We start from the raw sequence: 20,406 nt of genomic DNA on the forward strand, positions 1-20,406 counted from the left end.
AGAAGTGATCTGAGGCCAAAGCCCAGAAGTACTAAGAGGAAGAACAGTGGAGGAAAGTTGTTTTGGGGGTCATATGATGCCCAGGAAAGGGTTTGACACGTGATTATTTTAGTAGCAGATACAACATAATGTTTGGGGTGAAAATGATGACTGGTGCCATATTTCCTTAAATTCAGCCGTGTCTGGGGACTTGGAAGACCAGGGACTGCAAGGAAGACATATGCCTCTCCCCCCCAGAGGGTGACTGACTTTTGACTTGTCCAAGGTCACAGAGCTGGTTAGTGGCAGCCGGAATTTAAGTCTCCTGATTCTAGTCACCCAGTCTTCCTACTATACTATGGTTATTCATCATTCATTCATTTGTTAATTACATTCTTATGGAGGATAAATTAAGTTCAAAGCATTGTGGTAGATATTGTGGATGATTCTGATTTATCAGACACAGATCCTTCCCTCAAGGAACACAGGGACTAGTGGGATGATAAGACTTAACCCTAAGTGTACTGTCAGAGCTTGGAACAATAAGGTATGAATAAACCATTATGTGACTTGGTGAGGGTCAGTGGAGACTTGGTGGAAAAGGTGACAATTCAGCTGTGCTCCAAACAGCAGAAAGGATTTGTACATAAGTTTTAGGGTTTAAGGTTGGTAGTTCAGGGTTAAAAAATGGGTGAGCAAGGGCACTTACCTTAGGGCTCACTAAATTCTAGGGAAGTTTTATCATTTTATAACAAGGGCCATCTCTCACCCTGACTCTTGCACACTTTTGTTGTTCCCGTTAGCACGCTTGTCCTGAACAAATTCATGTTTAACTTCCCCAGAGACCTTACCTGAGTCCCTCCTGGCCGTGAAGGACTGTCTCCTGTTTCCATGGTTCCTAGTTCACCCACTCTCTCAGGGCACTTATGACACACCTCTCTTTGTTTTACTTCTTTGCCCCTGTGTATTCGTTTGTTATGATTTCAAATGAACTTGTTTATGACTTAAGTGACGTTGCTTTGACCCAGGGGTGAATTTGTTTAAATCAGGGGTGGGGAAAGTTCGGCCCACCCTTGGACCATATAAGACCCCTGAAATTGTTTAGTCTGGTCCTGCCAAGGTATTAGGGTTTAGTTAATTAAAAGTTTGACCAAATATAGCAGGCTGATTTTTAAGTTGATAATTTTGTATGGCCTGCAAATGATGTTATAAATATCCGAATGGTGCTTGGTAGAAAAAAGGTTTCCCACTTCTGGTTTAAATTATGGAAGCTGTGCCAGGATGTCATTGACACCTGCTGATGGGCATCACTGGGACCTTATCTAGAAGAACCTGTGGAGAAAAAAACCATCATGTGATACTGTTTCCTTGTGGAAACATAAATTTATTAACTTACAGTTCTAGAGGGTTAGAAGTCCAAAATGGGCTAAAATCAACAGAGCTGCTTTCCTCTGGAGACTCTCGGGGAACCCTTTTCAAACTTGTAGAGGCCTCACGCATTCCTTGGCTCCTGGCCCTCTTCCTGTAATTTCAAAGCCAGCATTGTTAGGCCAAATTTTTCTCATGGGGCAATCTCTCTGGTCCTCATCTTCTAAGTCCTTCTTTCACTTGTAAGGACCCTTATGACTACACAGGGCCACTCAGATACTCCAAATGTGATATTTAAACTTGAAATACCAAGAACTTATGAGGATTTACTGAGTGTGTTTGGTTTGGACAAAGCTACTCTTTGCTGGACCAGCTAAATAGCTCTCCAGAGATCATGAGACACTTGGTCCAGGTTGTGGTCAGGCTACCCTGGGTTGGCAGTGACAGTGGCGATAAACTGTGCAGCAGCAGCAGGAAGAGAAGAGACATATGTTCCTGCCTCGGTGAGGCTATTCTTTGTAGGCAATGGTGTATACCATGTACAGGTCCCTGGAATAACCTTAGGAGCAACTCACCTTGCCTGCCAACCGGTGCCATCGCCCACTAGCTATTGGCCCCAGCACTGCGAGGGACCTAAGCTGGCAGTTGGCAGGAAGAACTGACTCTACCAAGAACAAACTTGGAGAAAGTTATTACTTCACTAAATTTGGACTCTCATCTCCCCTTTGCCTGGTACGGTAGTGAAATCTGTCATTGGTTTGTAATGTTATCAGTTGAAAAGACAGTATCCTATATGCTATTGGCTTGTGAAATATTACTACTATAAATTATAATTCCCACAGTGAACCTGTGTTAAATAAATATCTGGAAAAGACAATCTCAGTCTCTGAACATAACCTGCCCCATTGCCCTCCTCCTCCCCATGTCTTTGATTTTGACAGAATAGGGGTAGGCACAGCAGTGTATCTTTAGTCTGAGCACAGTGACAAGTCTTAGCTGACAATTTGTGGTGAAAGAAGGGAACACCTGGCATATCCTCTCCTTCAGGCAAATGCCTGCCTACTCGCTCTTCCGAAAGTCACGTCCTCCAGCCCTTACTACTGCCTACAGACGTGGCACAGGACCAAAAGGTTGTATCTGCTCCGTCTCTATAACCCCGGGGCCGGCAGGTTAGTAAGCGCTTAATAAATGCTCACGGAATGAATGGGGACATCCAGACTTTAGGCGGGAGATCTCCCGGCAGGGGTTTCCTCGGAAAACGACTCCACCTTCCCCAGGATAGGACCTCAGCGGCGGGGGCGGAGGGGAGTAAACTGACCGCGGGGCCCTGGGCCGAGCCCCACCTCCTCCGGACCCAGCCGGGTCTTCCCCACCGCCCACCGAACAGCCAGTCGATACCCACGCCCCCACCCCACACCACGCAACATCGCCCTAGCCCCTCTCGGGGCGTCACCGCGAGGGCTGCGCCGCCCGCGATTGGCCAAACGCGGCATAGCGCCACCTCGGCCTACCGCGCGTGCGCGCCCTCATTGGACGGAGGCAGAGGTGGGCGGGGCCTGCGCGGAGGGCGCGCTGGGCGGGGCGGGCTCGCTCTCCGGAGCCCCGCCCCCTGGTCCCTCGCGTGGGTCGGGATCTCGGGCGGCCAGCGCGCGGGCTCGGCGACAGGCGCAGGGCGCGCGGCGGTTACTTTGGTTACTGCGTTAGCGCCGCGCGGGGGATGTTGGAGAGGACGCCGTAGGGAGTCGCCGCCGCCGCCGTCTGGCGACCTGTATTCACTCGCGGAGACACGAGGTGGCGGACTGGAAGGCTAGGAGGCTGGTGGATCGGGGAGCCGCCGCCGAGGAGGAAGTCTCCAGGTAGGGGCCGCGCCCCTTTCCCGGGCGCCGCAGCCCGGAGTCCTCGTCCACCTGAGAGGGGAGGAGGCAGCCCTGCCCGGCTGGTTCCCCTCGGCCGAGGGCTGCGCGGGGCACCACCCCGTGGGGTCTCCCGGGGGAGGGGGGCGGGTCGAGGACCCCGACTCCGCGCTCGCCCCGCCATCGCCGGCGGAAGAGGCAAGGCCGCATTTTTCTCGGCGCCAATATATTTGGTTTTTGCCTCCTCCATCTTTTTCTCGTAGGGCACCTGCCGCTGTGGAGAGAGCATTTTACAGCACGATGAGCCAACATCAGAATTAAAACCATCATCCTCAGCAACCCTCAGGGAAACCCATCTCACGAAAGAAGGAAAAATAAATGGATGGCCCCAAAGAGCAGAGAGTCTAAAGCGGGAGCTGTTGGAGCAGGCGGTTTTGGAATCCTGCTCAGTCCCACCTTCCCCGTTCAGGTATTTTACACTCACTCTAGGATTTTCCAAATGAGGCTGGTTTGAATTGTGATCCTGTGAGGACGGTTCCCTGGAGTTGGGCCGGTTCCCGGTGCTCCTTTTGGGAACACGTTTTGGGGAGAATCTCGAATCATCAAAATCCTACAAGGACAGACAAGGATCCCAACATCGACCGGTGCCACCAGAGGGGCCTTTGAACCATGTGGGCTTTCCTGGGCCTTGCCACCTTCACGTATTTTTATAAGAAATGCGGGGACTTGGTCACTGTGGCCACCAAGGAGCTGCTGCTGTGCGTGCTGGTGTTCCTCTCGCTGGGCCTGGTGCTGTCCTGCCGCTGCCGCTCCCGCGGCGGGGCCCTCCCGCGGCGCCAGCAGAAGGGGTCCCAGCTCGCCGTCTTCTCGGACACCCTGGCGGCCCTGCCTTTCATCGGCTTCTTCTGGGCCAAATCCCCGCCTGGGACAGAAAACAAAGAGGAGCTCGGGTCCAGGAAGGTAGGTTGAATTCAGAGTGGTCAAATGAATGAGTGTCTTATTTTAAAATTAGGATTGGGGTCATCCAAATGCCCATTTCCTCTGAAGGGCAAAAGAGAGCAGCTTCGATACTCAGGTATGAATGGCCATGTACTTGTTTGTTTTTCTTTTGTTTGTTTTAAAAAGCTTTTGACTGTTCCTTGGCCCTCTTAGCAATGATTTGAAAACATTTATTTCATTTGGTATTGGTTGAGCCAAGACTAAATGTAATTATTTTATGATGTTGATTTGATTATGAATATCGATTTGATTATCGATTTGACATGGAAGGTTAGAATTTCATTTTGAAGAAGGACAGAATCACTTTCTGTGATGCAAAAAAGAATGTTTTATTTAAATCCTTGGGTGAGGATGGTATTTGTGCCTGGAAGAAGGACACCTGCTGCAGGTAAGTCCTCCACTGTCCAGAAGTGACAGCTGGCTGGGCAGAATAAAAGTGCTCAGCATCCTGCAGCCACGGCAGACTGCCCTCCTCTTTCCACATCATTGGGCCTTGAGGAAATCGGTGCAGTGATGCCCTGGTCAGGTGAATTAGGGAGCAATGTCCACAGTGCAGACGTGTTTCCAAACCAAAGACTGGGCTTCAAATACACGCGAAGTTAGGATCCTTGCGAAAGTAGCGGAGGAGGACAGTGGTGGAGATGGCGGTTGTTAAGCCAGAACACTTAGGCCTATTGGCCATTGGGGTTGGACTTCTTCCCAAGAGCACTGGAGGATTTTAAGCTTGGGAGTAACAGTATTTGACTTACTTTTTAAAAGGAGCATTCCAATTGCTGTGTGAAGACTAGGTTGTAGGGAGACAGGAATGGAAGCCAGGATTTCAGGTCAGACTATAGTGGTAGACCAGGTGAGGTGGGCATAGGGTAAGGGCCCGCAGAGTCAGGGTTCTGGATCTGCATTAGTTTTACATCCACAGTACAGGTCAGCAAGCCTGCAGAAGGCAGGGACTTGGTTTAGAAGTTTTGTTCTGCTACTTGTGGCTGTGAGACCTTTGGCAAATGGCTTAGTTTCTGTAAGACGGTTGTCCCTTCTGTTAGATGGGGACAGCAGCCTTACTGGTAGTTAGGGAATTAAATGATTTAATGCTTGGTCCCTAACTGTCTAATGGCAGTTATTAATGTTAGTCTAGAGGTAGGATGCATCTGTTAGGAGCCTTTTGAGTAGTGGGATGGTGGGTGTAGGCTGGAGGAATGGGAGAGGAGGGAGGGGGAAACTTTGATTCTCAGGTTGAAACCTTGGGTATTGTTGTCTGAGATGACGTCCCTCAGGGTCCTTGAAGGAATGGAGTCACATCATGCTGTGTAGACAAATCTTGGGGTAGGAGCATTGGGTTAGCTGCAGTCTACATTGGTTCCACTCTGTGAATGCCTCAGGCTCTCTGCTTTTTATAAAGTACTAAGTTCCCTTTAGTGCTGCTTCTCCTGACCAGGTTCTGACTTCCTCCAGTGTGCCATTCCACCAGGATTGTGTGTGTGTGTGTGTGTGTATGTAACAGGGAAAACCTCAAGAAAAACTAATTAAAAATGGCATAAGATGACAAAAGGAGCTTATCTTGCTTTTAGAACAATAATTTATATATAGTCAGTTATTCTGGCCAGTAAGAAATGCTATACTGATGGGAAGAGTCTAGTCTTGGCTTCTCTGGGTAAAGGACAGAAAGTTAATTTCCCTAAGAGAAATGATAAAAAATGGAATGGACAAGGCCTCAGTCCATTATGGAAATATAGAAAAGCTAGGTGAATATTACAATCATAGAGAATTAAAGTTCTAAAGGATTTTGGGGGTTATTTCCTTCCTTTCTGCCTGAGGTCTCTTTTATTGAAAACACTTAAAAGTGACAATTAGTCTTATTTTAATCCTTAAGGTCAGAGAACTCAAGGAAGATGGTTCCTTGCAATCTTTTACCTGAAATGAAATGTAGTCATATTTGTGAATCCATATGCCAAAAAAAAAAAGAAAAAATACTTATTACAACATTGAATTGTTCATCAAAAATCCCATACAGTCACTGTTATTCTCAGTGGGCATAAATCTCTCAAAATAGGACTTTTTCATCTTCATATGTTCAAAGTTCAAAGTTTTTACTGTCAGCCCAATTAGTGATAGGTTTGATGTTTGTCCTTATTAGTAAATTGGAGGATCAACTTGATTGACATTACTGACCAGGCTCTCGTAGAGAATCAGAGTTAAAATGAAGGGGTAAATTAAACATGTTCTTATATGTCAGAGACTAAAATTGCGAACAGGTCAAGTTTCAAGGGACAATGAGTTATTTTGTTCTTTTTGGAATTTTGTAGAGTTTAAATAATTCTCAATTAGTAGATGAGTAGGCAAAATCTGACAATTTGTTACATAGAAGTGATTTTAGATTAAGGTAGATTTTTCAGATGACAGTATAGAAGGAGAAAATAAAGGTGAATAGTGGCAATATGTAAAAGGTGCTGAATAGTTTGCAACATGAAGTCAAACTAGAAGTTGTATGTGATTTGCAATTGGCAGAATGTTCAGACTATGTTTGAAGAATTGAGTAATTAATGATAGAATTTTCCCTATAATAAGCCTTTGAAGTCCCTTATAAACATTTTTTTTATATTTTGCCTGGTGTGAATTTCTAAATATATCTGTATCATAGCATTTTCTAAATACCATATTTGGAAAAGGAATATTCACTTACTTTTATTGGGATATTATACATTTTTATTTCTTCAATATTTTAGTATTTTATATATGACCAGGATTTAAAGACATAATGGTTCATTTGGTTTGGTAATGGTTAGGGGGTAGCTTTGCCCAGATGCAAAAGTCCACTGTGTCTGTATAGTAGCAAAATGATGATTTAAGGATAATAAAAATAATAATTTACTTTTTTTTTTAAAACAGTGCAAAAAAGGAACCAATATTTCAGAAACCACCTTAATAGGAGCAGCTGCCTCTCCATCGATATCTTCTCAAAATGATCCGGAAGTTATCATTGTGGGATCTGGTATCCTTGGCTCTGCTTTGGCAGCAGTGCTCTCCAGAGATGGGAGGAAGGTGACAGTAATTGAGAGAGATTTACAAGAGCCTGACAGGATAGTTGGAGAATTTCTGCAGCCAGGTGGTTATCGTGTCCTTAAAGACCTTGGTCTTGAAGGTAGGTTCATGTTGGTTTTGAGGTGTTCTGTGGTATAAGGAAGCACTGTTCATTTTAGACTATCCTATCCCTGGTAAAAAGGTATTCTATTTTATTTTCATTTAAAAAAGATAGTCTACTCACTTTAAGTGTAATCAAAAAGTATATCAAAAAACTATTTTGATCTTGGCATAGATGTGTGATAAAAGTTTTTCTTTAATCAGAAATGAAATTATTTTAATGTACTTTATCTTAACATTGTATTTTAATGTATTTAAACATATTATGTGATGATATTAATATACTTGCTCAAGTCCACTTTTTCACGTAACATAAGTATATTTTTATTACTGTTAACCATTCTTTTTCATTATAATTGTATGTCTATGTGTAGCATTTTCTTAATTGATAGTTCATAATGTACCTTACCTTTCTAACTTACATTAATATTTAGGTTCTTTATTAGAGATAACACTGTAGTGGACCTATTCTTGTATATAACTTTAAAAATAATATTTTCAGGGTGAATGTCTTAGGTGGAATTTTTAAGACTAAGATTACTAGTATTATGTCAGTGGATGATAACTTTATGATAATATTGCTTTATTATTTTCTAAAATGTTATTAGTTTATCCCATGACCAATAATATATAAATTTATCAATTTTCTCTAATCTTACCAGCAATTTTGATAGATTTGGTATTTTGTTTTAATTTATTTTTTAAAATCAGGTTTTGAACCTTTTTCTGATATGTTCAATGTTTCTATATTGTTTAATGTGAATCATCTGTATACTTTCTACCCATTGTTATTGGTTCTTAATATTTTTTCTATGGATTTCAATGTGTAAGTTTTATATATAAATATTAATCTTTTGTGATACTATAAATTTGCTAAGAGTATCATCTTACAGAAGCATTAAAAATTCTGAAATAGTTACATGAATATCTACCTTTTTAAAGACAGAAACTTTCCATGCCCCCACGTTCTCTTTGTGCCTAGCATAACTCTGGGCATATTAACAGAATTGATTTTTTTTAACGGAATTGTTTTGTAGATACAGTGGAAGATATTGATGCCCAGGTTATACATGGCTACATAATTCATGATCGGGAAAGCAAATCGGATGTTCAGATTCCTTACCCTCTGCTAGAAGACAATCAAGTGCAGAGTGGAAGAGCTTTCCATCATGGGAGATTCATCATGAGTCTCCGGAAGGCAGCTATGGCAGAGCCCAAGTAAGACTATGGCTTCAAATATATGATGTTAAAGAATTAACACATTTAAGTACAAATACTATTTTATAAATTTTCGTAAGTGTTCAGATGTGGGCTAGACCATAGGTCTTATGCTAAAATGAACCATAAGTTAGAAGAGTGTTAAATCTTTTCAGTGCCTTTATTAAGAATATCACATAGAGAATTCTTTTTGGAATGACATGGAACTGTTGAGAATTTTCCTTTGACTAAATAAATTGTGGGATTGTTATGTGGTTGGAATTTAGAGGATACAGTTATTGTAAGAAATCAGTGCATGTGTGCCCATTGGGAGTTAGGGTTTGTGACTATAATACTTCCTATTAATTCAGGACAGAGGTCTTCAAGGGAAAGTCCCTGTTCAATTTTTACGAAGGGCCTAGTGTGACAGGACTGGCTTCTTTTCTTATTTATTAACTTATATTTGCCTCTAGCCTTTAAACATTGTAATTGAGGAACTTTCAAAATATGAGAACCTCATGTCATTGGTATAAGCTTAAGTGTTGAAGTGATTTTATCTTTTAAGACTGAAAGGATTTCATATCTATGAAACTAGAATATGTTTATTGTAGAAAAGTACCCCAAAATATAAAGAAGATTTAAAAAATTATCCCTGATCCTCTGACTAAAATTAACCACTCTGAATAATTTGCTGGATAAACTTCAATTCTTTTTTTCTCATTTGTGTATGAATTGGTTGGGGGTATGTTAAGTTTATTTGCATGTAAATAAATTGAGATAAAAATCTAATGTTACTTTTTAAAAATGTTACATTAGTAATATAGTCAGTTTTTAAAAATTAGATATTAAAACCACACATAATTCTAAAATTCATTAATGATGTTTTTGCCTTTTTTGTCACTCCATACCTTTTTCTGTGTACATCTGTGTGCACCCACATGCATGTCCAGTTTATGTGGATAAACTGGAGATAAGGTGTAAGGAATTTATGCTTCCTTACTTAAATTGCTCAAGTGAGCTGCTATAGAATGTATTTGTTCATTTATCTTTTAGTACGAAGTTTATTGAGGGTGTTGTGCTCCAGTTATTAGAAGAAGATGATGCTGTGGTTGGAGTTCAGTACAGGGATAAAGAAACCGGAGACATCAAGGTGAGATATATCAGGTGTTAGCTTCTCCTAAGATATTTTTCTCTTCATTTTCTCCTCCTCCTTTAAAAAAGTGGGCTCAGCAAATTGTTATTCAACAAATGGATTGAGTTCTTTCTAAGCCCTGTGCAATGGGATGGATTTAAGATTGTAACACATTGTCTTTAGTGTACCGCAGAACGTTATACAAATAACTTTGCAAACAAATACCACTGTATTAACAGTATTAAAAACTGAGTGAGAAATATACACTAGCAGAGAAGCCGAGGGGAACTGGAAGGTGAAGGAAGGATTCAACATAAAAGAAATGACTATGATAAAATAAACAGTTGTTTAAGAAAGGCAAAAGAAAGAGAATCTAAGGAAATAGCAGAAGAAAATAGTTTCCAGTATCTGCTCCTGTGGCCTAGGCCAGTGGTCGGCAAACTCATTAGTCAACAGAGCCAAATAACAGTACAACGATTGAAATTTCTTTTGAGAGCCAAATTTTTTAAACTTAAACTTCTAACACCACTTCTTCAAAATAGACTTGCCCAGGCAGTGGCTTTTCGTGGAAGAGCCACACTCAAGGGGCCAAAGATCCGCATGTGGCTCGTGAGCCGCAGTTTGCTGACCATGGGCCTAGTAAAAGGCTAATCTGTGGGTTCTTCTGGGCTGCTGTATAGGCTCACCCCCTCCCAGAAATTGTACTCTAAGGAGGGTGATTGCCAGGTAATATAAATCGTATATAGACCCATGTGTACAAAAATTCTTCGAAGTCCTAGCCACTGATTGAAGTACTTTATAAATTATGAAATTCTAGAATTTTTTTATTCTTAGAATAAAAAAAAAAATTGGCTAGTCCTTGGAATTTGTAATGAGTGGGATTCAGTCTCCTATTGGCTATGCTTGCTTTGTTGTTTTCTTCATTGTTTATCAAAGTGCAGCTTAATCCCAGGTGGTTTGGATGGTAGAGCTTTGGAGGAAGGTGATCCTCAGGGACTCCAGGAAGTGTCTCTAAAGATTGGGCATGCATTAACTTAAGTCCACATAACAGCTTCCTCAATAGTATTACCTTCAGATATCCTCTAGAATGTTATCCGGTAACTTATTTAAATCTATTCATGCACATTTTAAAAGCATGGTCCTTTTACTGTATATTTCTAACTGCTTAGCTGAATGTTCTTTATCTTTGTTGTAGGAACTCCATGCTCCATTGACTGTTGTTGCAGATGGACTATTTTCCAAGTTTAGGAAAAACCTGATCTCCAGTAAAGTTTCCGTTTCATCTCATTTTGTTGGCTTTCTTATGGAGGTACTTACTGTAGGGGTATGATTGTAAAAAAATAAAAGCAACTTGAAATTTGAAAATTATTAAAATATTTCATGTTATTTTTTCTAGAATGCACCACAATTTAAAGCAAATCATGCAGAACTTCTTCTAGTTAATCCAAGCCCAGTTCTCATCTACCAGATTTCATCTAATGAAACTCGAGTACTTGTTGATGTCCGAGGAGAACTGCCAAGGAATTTAAGAGAATACATGGTTGAAAAAATTTACCCACAATTACCTGGTAAGATAAAGGATTTCACTTTCGTTGTAATCTAAGTGTGAAAGCAAATCTCACAAAAGGCTCTTCATCTCCAGTCCTCACTAAAGCTGTGTCTAAAACAGGCCCATTTAGTCACATAGGAGTCCACATTTCCAGTTCTAGGCAATAAACATACAAAGTTATCGTATTTATTGTTTTTCAGATTCCAGAATAAACATATGAACAAAACACTTTATTACAGTTGCAGAATACATTGCACATAATTTATCAGTTTTATCTATTTTTAGCCAAATGGAATATTTGTGTGAATTATGAAATAGTAGCCCCATCTGCAAGAGACTTTATTGCAATAACTATACAAATGTATGATGACTATGAATGATGGAACCGCCTCGAGTTGTCTGCAAAACCATCTATTGTGTCCCTGGATAAATTAACACAGCTTGTAGAGAAAAAAAGGCAGACTTCCTGGAGATGCACATTTATATGTATTACCTAATAGGGAGTCAAAATATACATATTTAAGGTTATTGGATCAATAAAATATACTTGTTTATCACAAAAAACTATTAATATTAAGCAAATGAAAGCCAATATGTTTTTACTAAAATTTGTAAATTAGAGGAGAGGTGGGTATTAGTATATGTGAGCTAGTGTGTATCCTTTGATAAATCCCTAGTGGAGTTATGAAATTATTATTGAAGTCATAAAAATAGGTATCAAAAGAATAAAAATAGAAATGGTATAAATCTGCATATACAAAGAAAGATGAGAGAATAGAATTGGACAGAAAACTTAATTTTTTATTTCATACCATTCAATACTGTTCTTTTTTAGTATTCATTTTAGATTGTTTTTATGATCCTTTTCAATGATGCTGCATATTTATGAACAAATGTATAAAAGATACACCAATAATAGGATTGTTGATGTATGGACTATGGAGCTAAGTGATTTTGTTTAATTTTAGATTTTGTCTATTTTTAATTTTTCCAAATAGTCTTGTGTACTATATTATATTTTATAAAATATAAATATTAAATTGCTATCATAAAAAACTGAAAAAAATAAAATAAATAAAACAGCCCAGAGATAAGATTAGGAGGTGAAAAATGCATCCAGTCAATCAGATACACTGGAGCTGAACTATTTATTTAAACTAGCACATAAGAAAATCTCCACATTAAAAAAAAATAGTTTCAATATATTTTTCATATCAATAAGGCAGTTTTCAGAATAATTAATATTGACAACATTTTAATATTTTAAAAAGTAGTCTGGCTAGCAATCTAAAGTCTGAATTCTTGAAATATCTTTATACTTAATTACTTAAACCCTTTTTCTAGTATACATAGCCTTCTGCTGTTTGTGAAATGTTAGTATATTTCATCTGATATTACCAGAATATGGTGGTGACAATAAATTGTTAATTATGACAGCTGTCAGTTAACATCTGGAGGAGAGGCAGGTGGTTTTCTCCATATCTCATGTCATATGAATTTGCTTCACTTTTCATCTAGTTTTTTATTTATTTAGCTATATTTCTTTTTACATTAATTTTCTCTTAGATTCCTTAGTCATTCCTTAGCATGAATAACTAAGTGCTTAATAAACAATTTTATTAATAAAATAATTAGCTTTTTATTTACCACAAGGAATATATGTAACAACCATAACAGATATATAGTAGGTATTTCTTTATACTTGATAAGAAAATGTGATAATTGGTAATTGAAATGCTATAAACCGTTTATTTGGTGGGGTGGGATTTATTGCAGATCACTTGAAAGAACCCTTCTTAGAAGCCACTCAGAATTCTCGTTTGAGGTCTATGCCAGCAAGCTTCCTTCCTCCTTCACCAGTAAATAAACGAGGTATTATTTTATTGGATTTATTTTATAAATGGTATTCCAAATATTCACATTCAGTATTCCAAGTGACATATACTGTACATGGTTAAATTTATGCAGCTGGGAATAACATGTGGGACAGAGAATTGGTTACCATGAATTAACACATTACTAATACCAAAATTAGTTTATGATAGCTTTAGTTATTATTTAATAAAACAATTATCCATAATTCTGACAATGGACCGGGAATCTCAGAGTCAGGCAGCAGTCAGGAGGTGCACCTAGAGGCAAATTATGGAGCTTCATAATCCTAATATATAAAAACCCTGGGTCTGCAACAACCAGGAGGCTTGGCCAACCAGAAGTCAGTCCTGCAGTCAGCGCTGGGTTGCTGTGGCGACCCAGTGCTGACTGCTATGGCTGCAGGCACGGTGACACAGCACTGACTGCTGAGGGGGCTGCGAATCAGGCCCAGACAGAGGCCTGAAGAGAGAAGCAGGGTCTGATCTGTTGATCAGCACTTGCCTCTCTCTTTAGCTCCCGGCCTGGTCAGCAGCGGCATCTTCATTTCTCTCCAGGCCTCCACAGAGGCTGCTGATCAGCCCCGCCTTTCTGATCAGGCCCTGTTAATAGGCCCAGAGATGCTGACTGGCATAGAAACCAACCAATCAGAACCAAATCTGGGTCAACTGTGAGGCGCCAATGGCTGCCTAGGAGATAAAACTTTCTACTGGCATAGAAACCAACCAGTCAGAACCAAATTGGCTGGCAGAAGAGAGCATTTGGGTGTGAGATCAGGTCGGCAGGGGAGGGCAGTTAGGGGCGATCAGGCTGGCAAGGAAGGACAGTTGGGGGCGAGATCAGGCTGGCAGAGGAGAACAGTTGGGGCCGATCAGGCTTACAGGTGAGGGCAGTCGGGGGCGACCAGGTTAGCAGGGGAGGGCAGTTGGAGGCCAGATCAGGCCAGCAGGGGAAGGCAATTAGGGGCAATTGGGCTGGCTGGGGAGCAGTTAGGTGTTAATCAGGCTGGCAGGGAAGCAGTTAGGGGGTGATCAGGCTGGCAGGCAAAAGCGGTTAGGGGCAATCAGGCAGGCAGGCAGGCAGGTGAGCAGTTAGGAGCCAGTAGTCCTGGATTGTGAGAGGGTTGTTCGACTGCTGGTTTGGGCTCGATTCCTGTGGGATTGGGCCCAAACCGGCAGCTGGACTTTCCCCAAGGGGTCCCTGATTGGAGAGTGTGTAGGCTGGGCTGAGGGACAACCCCCCCGCCCACCACCACAAGTGCATGAATTTTGTGCACCGGGCCTCTAGTTTTCAGATAAGATTCAATCAAGGTTTTTCTCCTAAATTAACTTCTGATGGTTGAACTATGCTGTGGCTGGATATAATCTTTCTAGGCCTACCCTCTTTCCTTAGTATTGTACAGACATTTCTCTGTAGTGTGCTGGCAGTGAATATTGCTGTGAAATGTCCATGACCTCTTGTTACCACCCCCTTGTTAGAAGACTTGTTTCTTATGCCTGGATACCTTTTTGATTTTTTTTCATGAAAGAGGCCTCATAAATGTCCTGACATTGTTTGATTTAATATTAGATTTGCATGTGGATTTCATGAGGACAGAGATCATAGTCTTTTTTCTCACTGTATTCCCAGTATCTAGCACATATTAGATATCCAATAGCTATTGATTGAATCAACTCTTGAAAATTTAGTCATGATCTGTACCCTAGTTATTTCCACATTATTATTTACTAACTCCCATCAATAACATTTATAAATTAACATACTTTTTTTTTTTTGGCCTCAAGTGATGTTCCAGGATGATGATGTACTTTAAATTACCTCTTTATAGGTGTTCTTCTTTTGGGAGATGCATATAATATAAGGCATCCTCTTACTGGAGGAGGAATGAGTGTTGCTTTTAAAGATATAAAACTGTGGAGGAAATTGCTAAAGGGTATCCCTGATCTTTATGATGATGCAGCTATTTTCCAGGTAAGGGATTAAATTATTCTGACACAAAATGTCTCAAAATAGATTTCTTTGTGGGGCCTAAGAAGAATGGGGCCTTGATGGGGAGATCTGATGCTTAATGGTTCTTAGGCAATCCTATGCAGGCTTATAGAACTTGACTGGCAACCTGTGAATCTTAGAGAATCTCAATTTTTGTATTTGAAGATTAGGTAACACTTGATTGCACTTGCCACTTTGTTCATACTGATTGTAAATTTAGCTTCAAAGATATTCTTTGCTTCATAACTCATTGCTCTGAAGACTTTTTGGTAACTGGCAGGGCATAATTACTTCTATGTGGGCCTCAGGATAAATATCTGTTTGAGGGGGTTATAAACATTCCTTCCTTACCATATAAGTGATCTTTTTTTTTTTCTTTTTTTCCTTTCTTACCATATAATAAGTGATCTTTTTCTTTTCTAGGCCAAAAAATCATTCTATTGGTCAAGAAAAATGTCTCATTCGTTTGTTGTGAATGTCCTTGCTCAGTCTCTTTATGAATTATTTTCTGCAACAGATGGTAAGTGCAGATTTTAAAAAATAAATACTATTGAGTTGTAGATTTTTAGTAGAGAAACAGAAGCTACACTAATAAAAGAGAAACATGCAAATTGACCATCACTCTGCTATGCCCACCAGCCAATCAGGAGCGAGTATGCAAATTAACCCAGCAAAGATGGCGGCGGCCACGGAGCTGGAGTGAGCAGGCGGCTTGGGTTGCCCCCAGCGATGGAGGAAGCCAAGCTTCCTGCCAGCCCTGGTCTCCGCTCAAGGCTACAAAGTTTCAATTTATAGAAGATAGATAAATCCCAGATACCTGCTTCCAGCTGGCCCTGGCCTCTGCTTAAGGAGGCGCTGAAAAAAGAAAAGAAAAGGAGGGGCTGGGACCCTGGATCACCTGGGGCCGTGGCCAGCCTGAAAACAGCCCTCAGCTCCTCACCCAGCATGGCCACACTCCCATGGGGTGATGGTCCCCGCTGGGGGGCTTGGCCAGCCTGCAAACAGCTATCAGCCCCTCACCCAGGCTGGCCACACCCTGTGGGGTGAGGATCCCCACTGGGGGCCTTGACCAGCCTGCAAACAGCCATCAGCCCCTCACCCAGGCTCGCCAGGCATCCCAGTGGGGACCCCCACCCTGAAGGGGCTGTGGCCAGCCTGAAAACGGCCGGCAGCCCCTCACCCAGGCTGGCCAGGGACCCCCAGCGGGGACCCTCACCTCATGGGGGCATGGCCGGCCTGAAAACCACCACAGGCCCCTCACCCAGGCTGCTCCACGCCCCAAGGGAACCCCCACCCTCATCTGGGACACCCTTCAGGGCAATCCAGCTGGCCCCCATCCGTGCACCAGGCCTCTATATGCACTAATAAAAGGGTAATATGCTAATTAGACTGGGAGACCTTTCAGGAGACCTTCTGGACAAAGCCATGGTGGCAGGGCCGAGGTAGAGGCGGTTAGAAACCCAAGAGGGGAGGGCAGTTGTGGGTGATCAGGCTGGTGGGGGGCTGGGGCTGTTGGGGGTAAGCAGACCAGCATGGGGGCCAGTTGGGGGCGAGCAAATTGTCAGTGGGGGGTCAGTTGGAGGTGATCAGGATAGCAGCGGGGGGGGGGCCGTTGGGGGTGAGCACACCAGTGGGGAGGGGCAGTTGGGAGCGAACAGGTCAGCAGGGGGGGCAGTTGGGGGTAAGCACACTGGCACGGGGGGACATTTGGGGGTGATCAGGCTGTCGGGAGGGGGCGCGGTAGGCCGGCAGGCATAGTAGTTAGGGGCAATCCGGCAGGCAGATGAGTGGTTAGGAGCCAGCAGTCCTGGATTGCGAGAGGGATGTCCAACTGCTGGTTTAGGTCCGATCCCTGTAAACCAGCAGTAGGACATCCTTCGAGGGGCCAGATTGGAGGGTGCAGGCCGGGACCAACCCCCCCCCCCCGCCCCCATGCATGAATTTCGTGCACCGGGTCTCTAGTTTAATTATAAAAAAATACAGCAATTAGGCCAGACACAGAAATGTTTCCCGAGTTTGCAGACTCTCAGGTTGGTAATCGTTTTTAACTCCATCCTTGAGCATCATGTATCTGTTAGACGTGGCTGCCAACTTCCCCCTAGACAACCCTAAAAGCAATACACTAATAATGTATTGTTATTTTTAATTCCCTTGGTCCGAACCAGATGCATAAGATTGTGATGGAGAGTCTTGATGGTCATGAATTAAAAGGCAATATAGATGTTCATTTTTCTTCCCAAACACTAGTTTCCATTTTTCCCCCAAATAAAATTTTATGAAATGAATGTGAGCTCCATGTAACATTGTTTTTGTCATCAAATACACAAGTAGCCTGGCCAGTGTGGCTCAGTGATTGAGTGTCAACCTATGAACCAGGAGATTGTGGTTCTATTCCTGGTTGGGGCACATGCCCGGGTTGTAGGTTTGATCCCCAGTAGGGGGTGGTCAGGAGTCAGCTAATTAGTGATTCTCATCATTGAAGTTTCTCTTTCTCTCTCTCCCTCTCCTTTCCTCTCTGAAATCAATTAAAAAAAATTTTTTTTAAATGCACAAGTAGCAGAATGCATTCACCTTTTTTTGTTTTCATATTCCAATAGAGAGGTGGTGGTCAATCCATATAGTAAGGAAAACATGACTTGGCAGAAACAATGTTAGAAATGGAGGGAAGGCAAGAGTGCTGCTTCTCAACCACAGCAGGGTTCAAATCAGTTAGCAAAACTAGACCTTCAGGTTTTCAAGAGTAAAATATAACTCAAATCCCATTCCTTCAGATCCCAACACTATTTCTATAACCTGGCCAAGGCCTTTAGTGATCTGTGGTTTGGTGATCTGATTACAAAGGATAATACACTACAAATGCCTTCTGTAGCCTCTATAATCATTATTCTTGCTAAAAGAAAAAACACAACCCATTGATGGTGATTTGCCAAACAAATCTCGCTAACTGGAAGGAAGTTAAATGCCTGGTTGGGCAAGTAAAAAGAAAAGAACTCAGTTTTGAGTTTTTCTAAGCTCCTTAAAGCTTTTCTAAGGTGTTGTGTTTCTTACATTATGAATTTGAATTTGTCAATCTGTGATAAAAAAAAGTTATGAAAGATTGGAGAAGAAAAGAGCTTTATTGAAGTACAAGTTTGTTTTTTGTTAATCCTCACCCAAGGATATTTTTCCATTGATTTTTAAAGGGAGAGTGGGAGAGAGAAGGAGAGACAAACATCAATGTGAGAGAAGTACATCGATTGGTTGCCTCCTGCACAAGCCCTGACCAGGGTCTGGGCTGGGGAGGAGCCTGCAATTGAGATATGAGCCCTTGACTGGAACTGAATCTGGGACCCTTTTGGTCTGCAGGCAGACACTCTATCCACTGCCCAACCGGCTAGGGCTTACTGGAGTACAAATTTACCTATTGCATCCTGTTTTATTGGTTAAGAAAAAAATCTAGGCAGACCCAAAAAGAACATTAATTCTAAACTATCACAATAGGTTATGGATTGATTATACTATGTTGTGAGGATTTAATGAGTTACTTTGAAAGTGTAAAATGTTATACAGATATAAGGCATTATTTTTTATTATTCACAGCTATGTTTTTAACTTGATAATTTACTGCTCAAAGGTATGGGTTGGGCATCTCAGACAAGTTATTTGGTTTCCAGAATTGTGATTTTATAACAAAATGAGTTTACAGAATATTTTGCATCATTGAATGAATTTATAACATAATCAAGGAAATAGTTTAAACAACTCTCACTTCTGGGACCTACATTTTTGGTATAGTTATTTATTAACAGAGAAGTTTATTCATAAGAATATCACTATCCATAATGTTGATTGTGGAATGTAAAAGAAATAGATTGTTGAAATTTCAGGACTAGATTTTAAAAATAATTATAGGTTTGATATTTGTTACATTTTTATTCTGATACGTCATTAGCACCCTAACATAAATGTATAAATAATGATTAAGAGTAATTTTTAAATTTTATTTTAGATTCCCTACATCAGCTAAGAAAAGCCTGTTTTTTATATTTCAAACTCGGTGGAGAGTGTGTTGCTGGTCCTGTTGGGCTGCTTTCTGTGTAAGTTGTTTTGACACAAAGGAAACATAGTCCAGATTTCCTTAGGATTGTTAAGAATTACTGCAAATTTTTCTTCCTTATATATTTCGTCATTTTATTATCCATTAGTATGCAAATCAGGATTCCCAGAGAAAAGAGAAAAGACAACATTTATGCCTCTGCTTTACTTTGGGGAAACAGCATTGATTAGAAGTTGTCGGTAGACGAGGCTAAAAACTTTGGTTAAAATAGAAGCTTGTTTTTTACCTGTGGGCTAATCCACATCTGATCTATGGGAGCCATGGATGACTGAAAAATTGTATTTAAAAATTAATTCCATTTAAGTGCAGGGACTCAAAAAACTCAGTGATAATTTTGACAGTGTAGATGTTGTCTTTTCTCACTTATCTATAATCTGAATGTCAGACTCCCATCAGCCAGACTCAAGATTACCGAAAGAAAACAACTCAAAACATATGACTCGTGTAAACCAGACTAAGAGCAGTTACTGAATTCTCTGACGGGTATATTCAAAGTAGTTTCTTGTAAAAATATGTTTTAAAAGTTCATCCCTGCCATCAAACTTAGCAGGCAGACACAAGCTTATAAAGGCCTCTATATGTAGAATGTTTAGCTTTATAGATCATACACATAATTGAAACACTTTTCTAGTAAATTTGATTTGTGTCTTACCAATATTTATGTTTTGTTTTTCTTCTATTACAGGCTCTCTCCTAATCCTCTAAGTTTAATTGGACACTTCTTTGCTGTTGCCATCTATGCCACATATTTTTGCTTTAAATCAGAACCTTGGATTACAAAACCCCGAGCCATTTTCAGTAGTGGTGCTGTACTTTACAAAGCGTGTTCTGTGATATTTCCTCTGATTTACTCAGAAATGAAGTACTTGGTTCTTTAAACTTAAAAGAGAGGGACCATTTGTGAATGAATATTTGGAACTCACCAAGTCCTAAGTGACTTTCGGAAGAGGATTTACGCAGCATAGTACTATACCACTTCTTGGAAACTCTTGGACCAAGACTGGAATTAATTTGTTTTTGAATTTATTTGTATATAAACATGTAAATATATACTTTAATTTGCAATTTAAAATGAAGGGTCAAATAAGATAGTTCAAAAGAAATGATTGTTACCATAAATTAGTGCTAATACTGAGAACAGTTTTTCTTTTGAATTCAGTATTTGGAATGAGTTATCGTGGGACATACAAATAAAATGAAGAATGAACCCTTGGGTCATTTTTGTTTCTTGTTGTGGACT

General features: G+C 40.9%; 1 protein-coding gene across 2 annotated transcripts; it reads left to right on the plus strand.

The window, feature by feature from the left end:
• Window positions 1-2,971: 2,971 nt before the first annotated feature.
• SQLE (squalene epoxidase) lies at window positions 2,972-20,384 on the plus strand. 2 transcript variants are annotated; one of them, XM_008143274.3, is made up of 12 exons: window positions 2,972-3,203; window positions 3,464-4,160; window positions 7,080-7,332; window positions 8,369-8,549; window positions 9,582-9,678; window positions 10,856-10,969; window positions 11,057-11,228; window positions 12,986-13,081; window positions 14,910-15,052; window positions 15,494-15,590; window positions 19,059-19,146; window positions 19,852-20,384. In XM_008143274.3, the coding sequence occupies exons 2-12, from the start codon at window positions 3,870-3,872 to the stop codon at window positions 20,042-20,044; spliced, it is 1,725 nt and encodes a 574-aa protein (XP_008141496.2). In that variant the 5' UTR covers window positions 2,972-3,203; window positions 3,464-3,869; the 3' UTR covers window positions 20,045-20,384. The 2 variants fall into 2 exon arrangements, 1 of the variants encoding a protein (XP_008141496.2); XR_008554558.1 differs by lacking the exon at window positions 15,494-15,590 and having other exon boundaries at window positions 19,852-19,940.
• The last annotated feature ends 22 nt before the right edge of the window (window positions 20,385-20,406 follow it).

The sequence above is a fragment of the Eptesicus fuscus genome, chromosome 19 (genome assembly GCF_027574615.1).
Source record: "Eptesicus fuscus isolate TK198812 chromosome 19, DD_ASM_mEF_20220401, whole genome shotgun sequence".
In the NCBI taxonomy this organism is placed as follows: Eukaryota; Metazoa; Chordata; class Mammalia; order Chiroptera; family Vespertilionidae; genus Eptesicus; species Eptesicus fuscus.

Excerpts from the sequence above, each read along its gene's own strand:
- SQLE (XM_008143274.3), top strand. The coding sequence starts at position 3,870 with ATGTGGGCTTTCCTGGGCCTTGCCACCTTCACGTATTTTTATAAGAAA. Across the intron at positions 4,161-7,079 it reads AGGAGCTCGGGTCCAGGAAG|TGCAAAAAAGGAACCAATAT; the intron begins GTAGGTTGAATT and ends TTTTTAAAACAG. Across the intron at positions 10,970-11,056 it reads TTGTTGGCTTTCTTATGGAG|AATGCACCACAATTTAAAGC; the intron begins GTACTTACTGTA and ends TATTTTTTCTAG.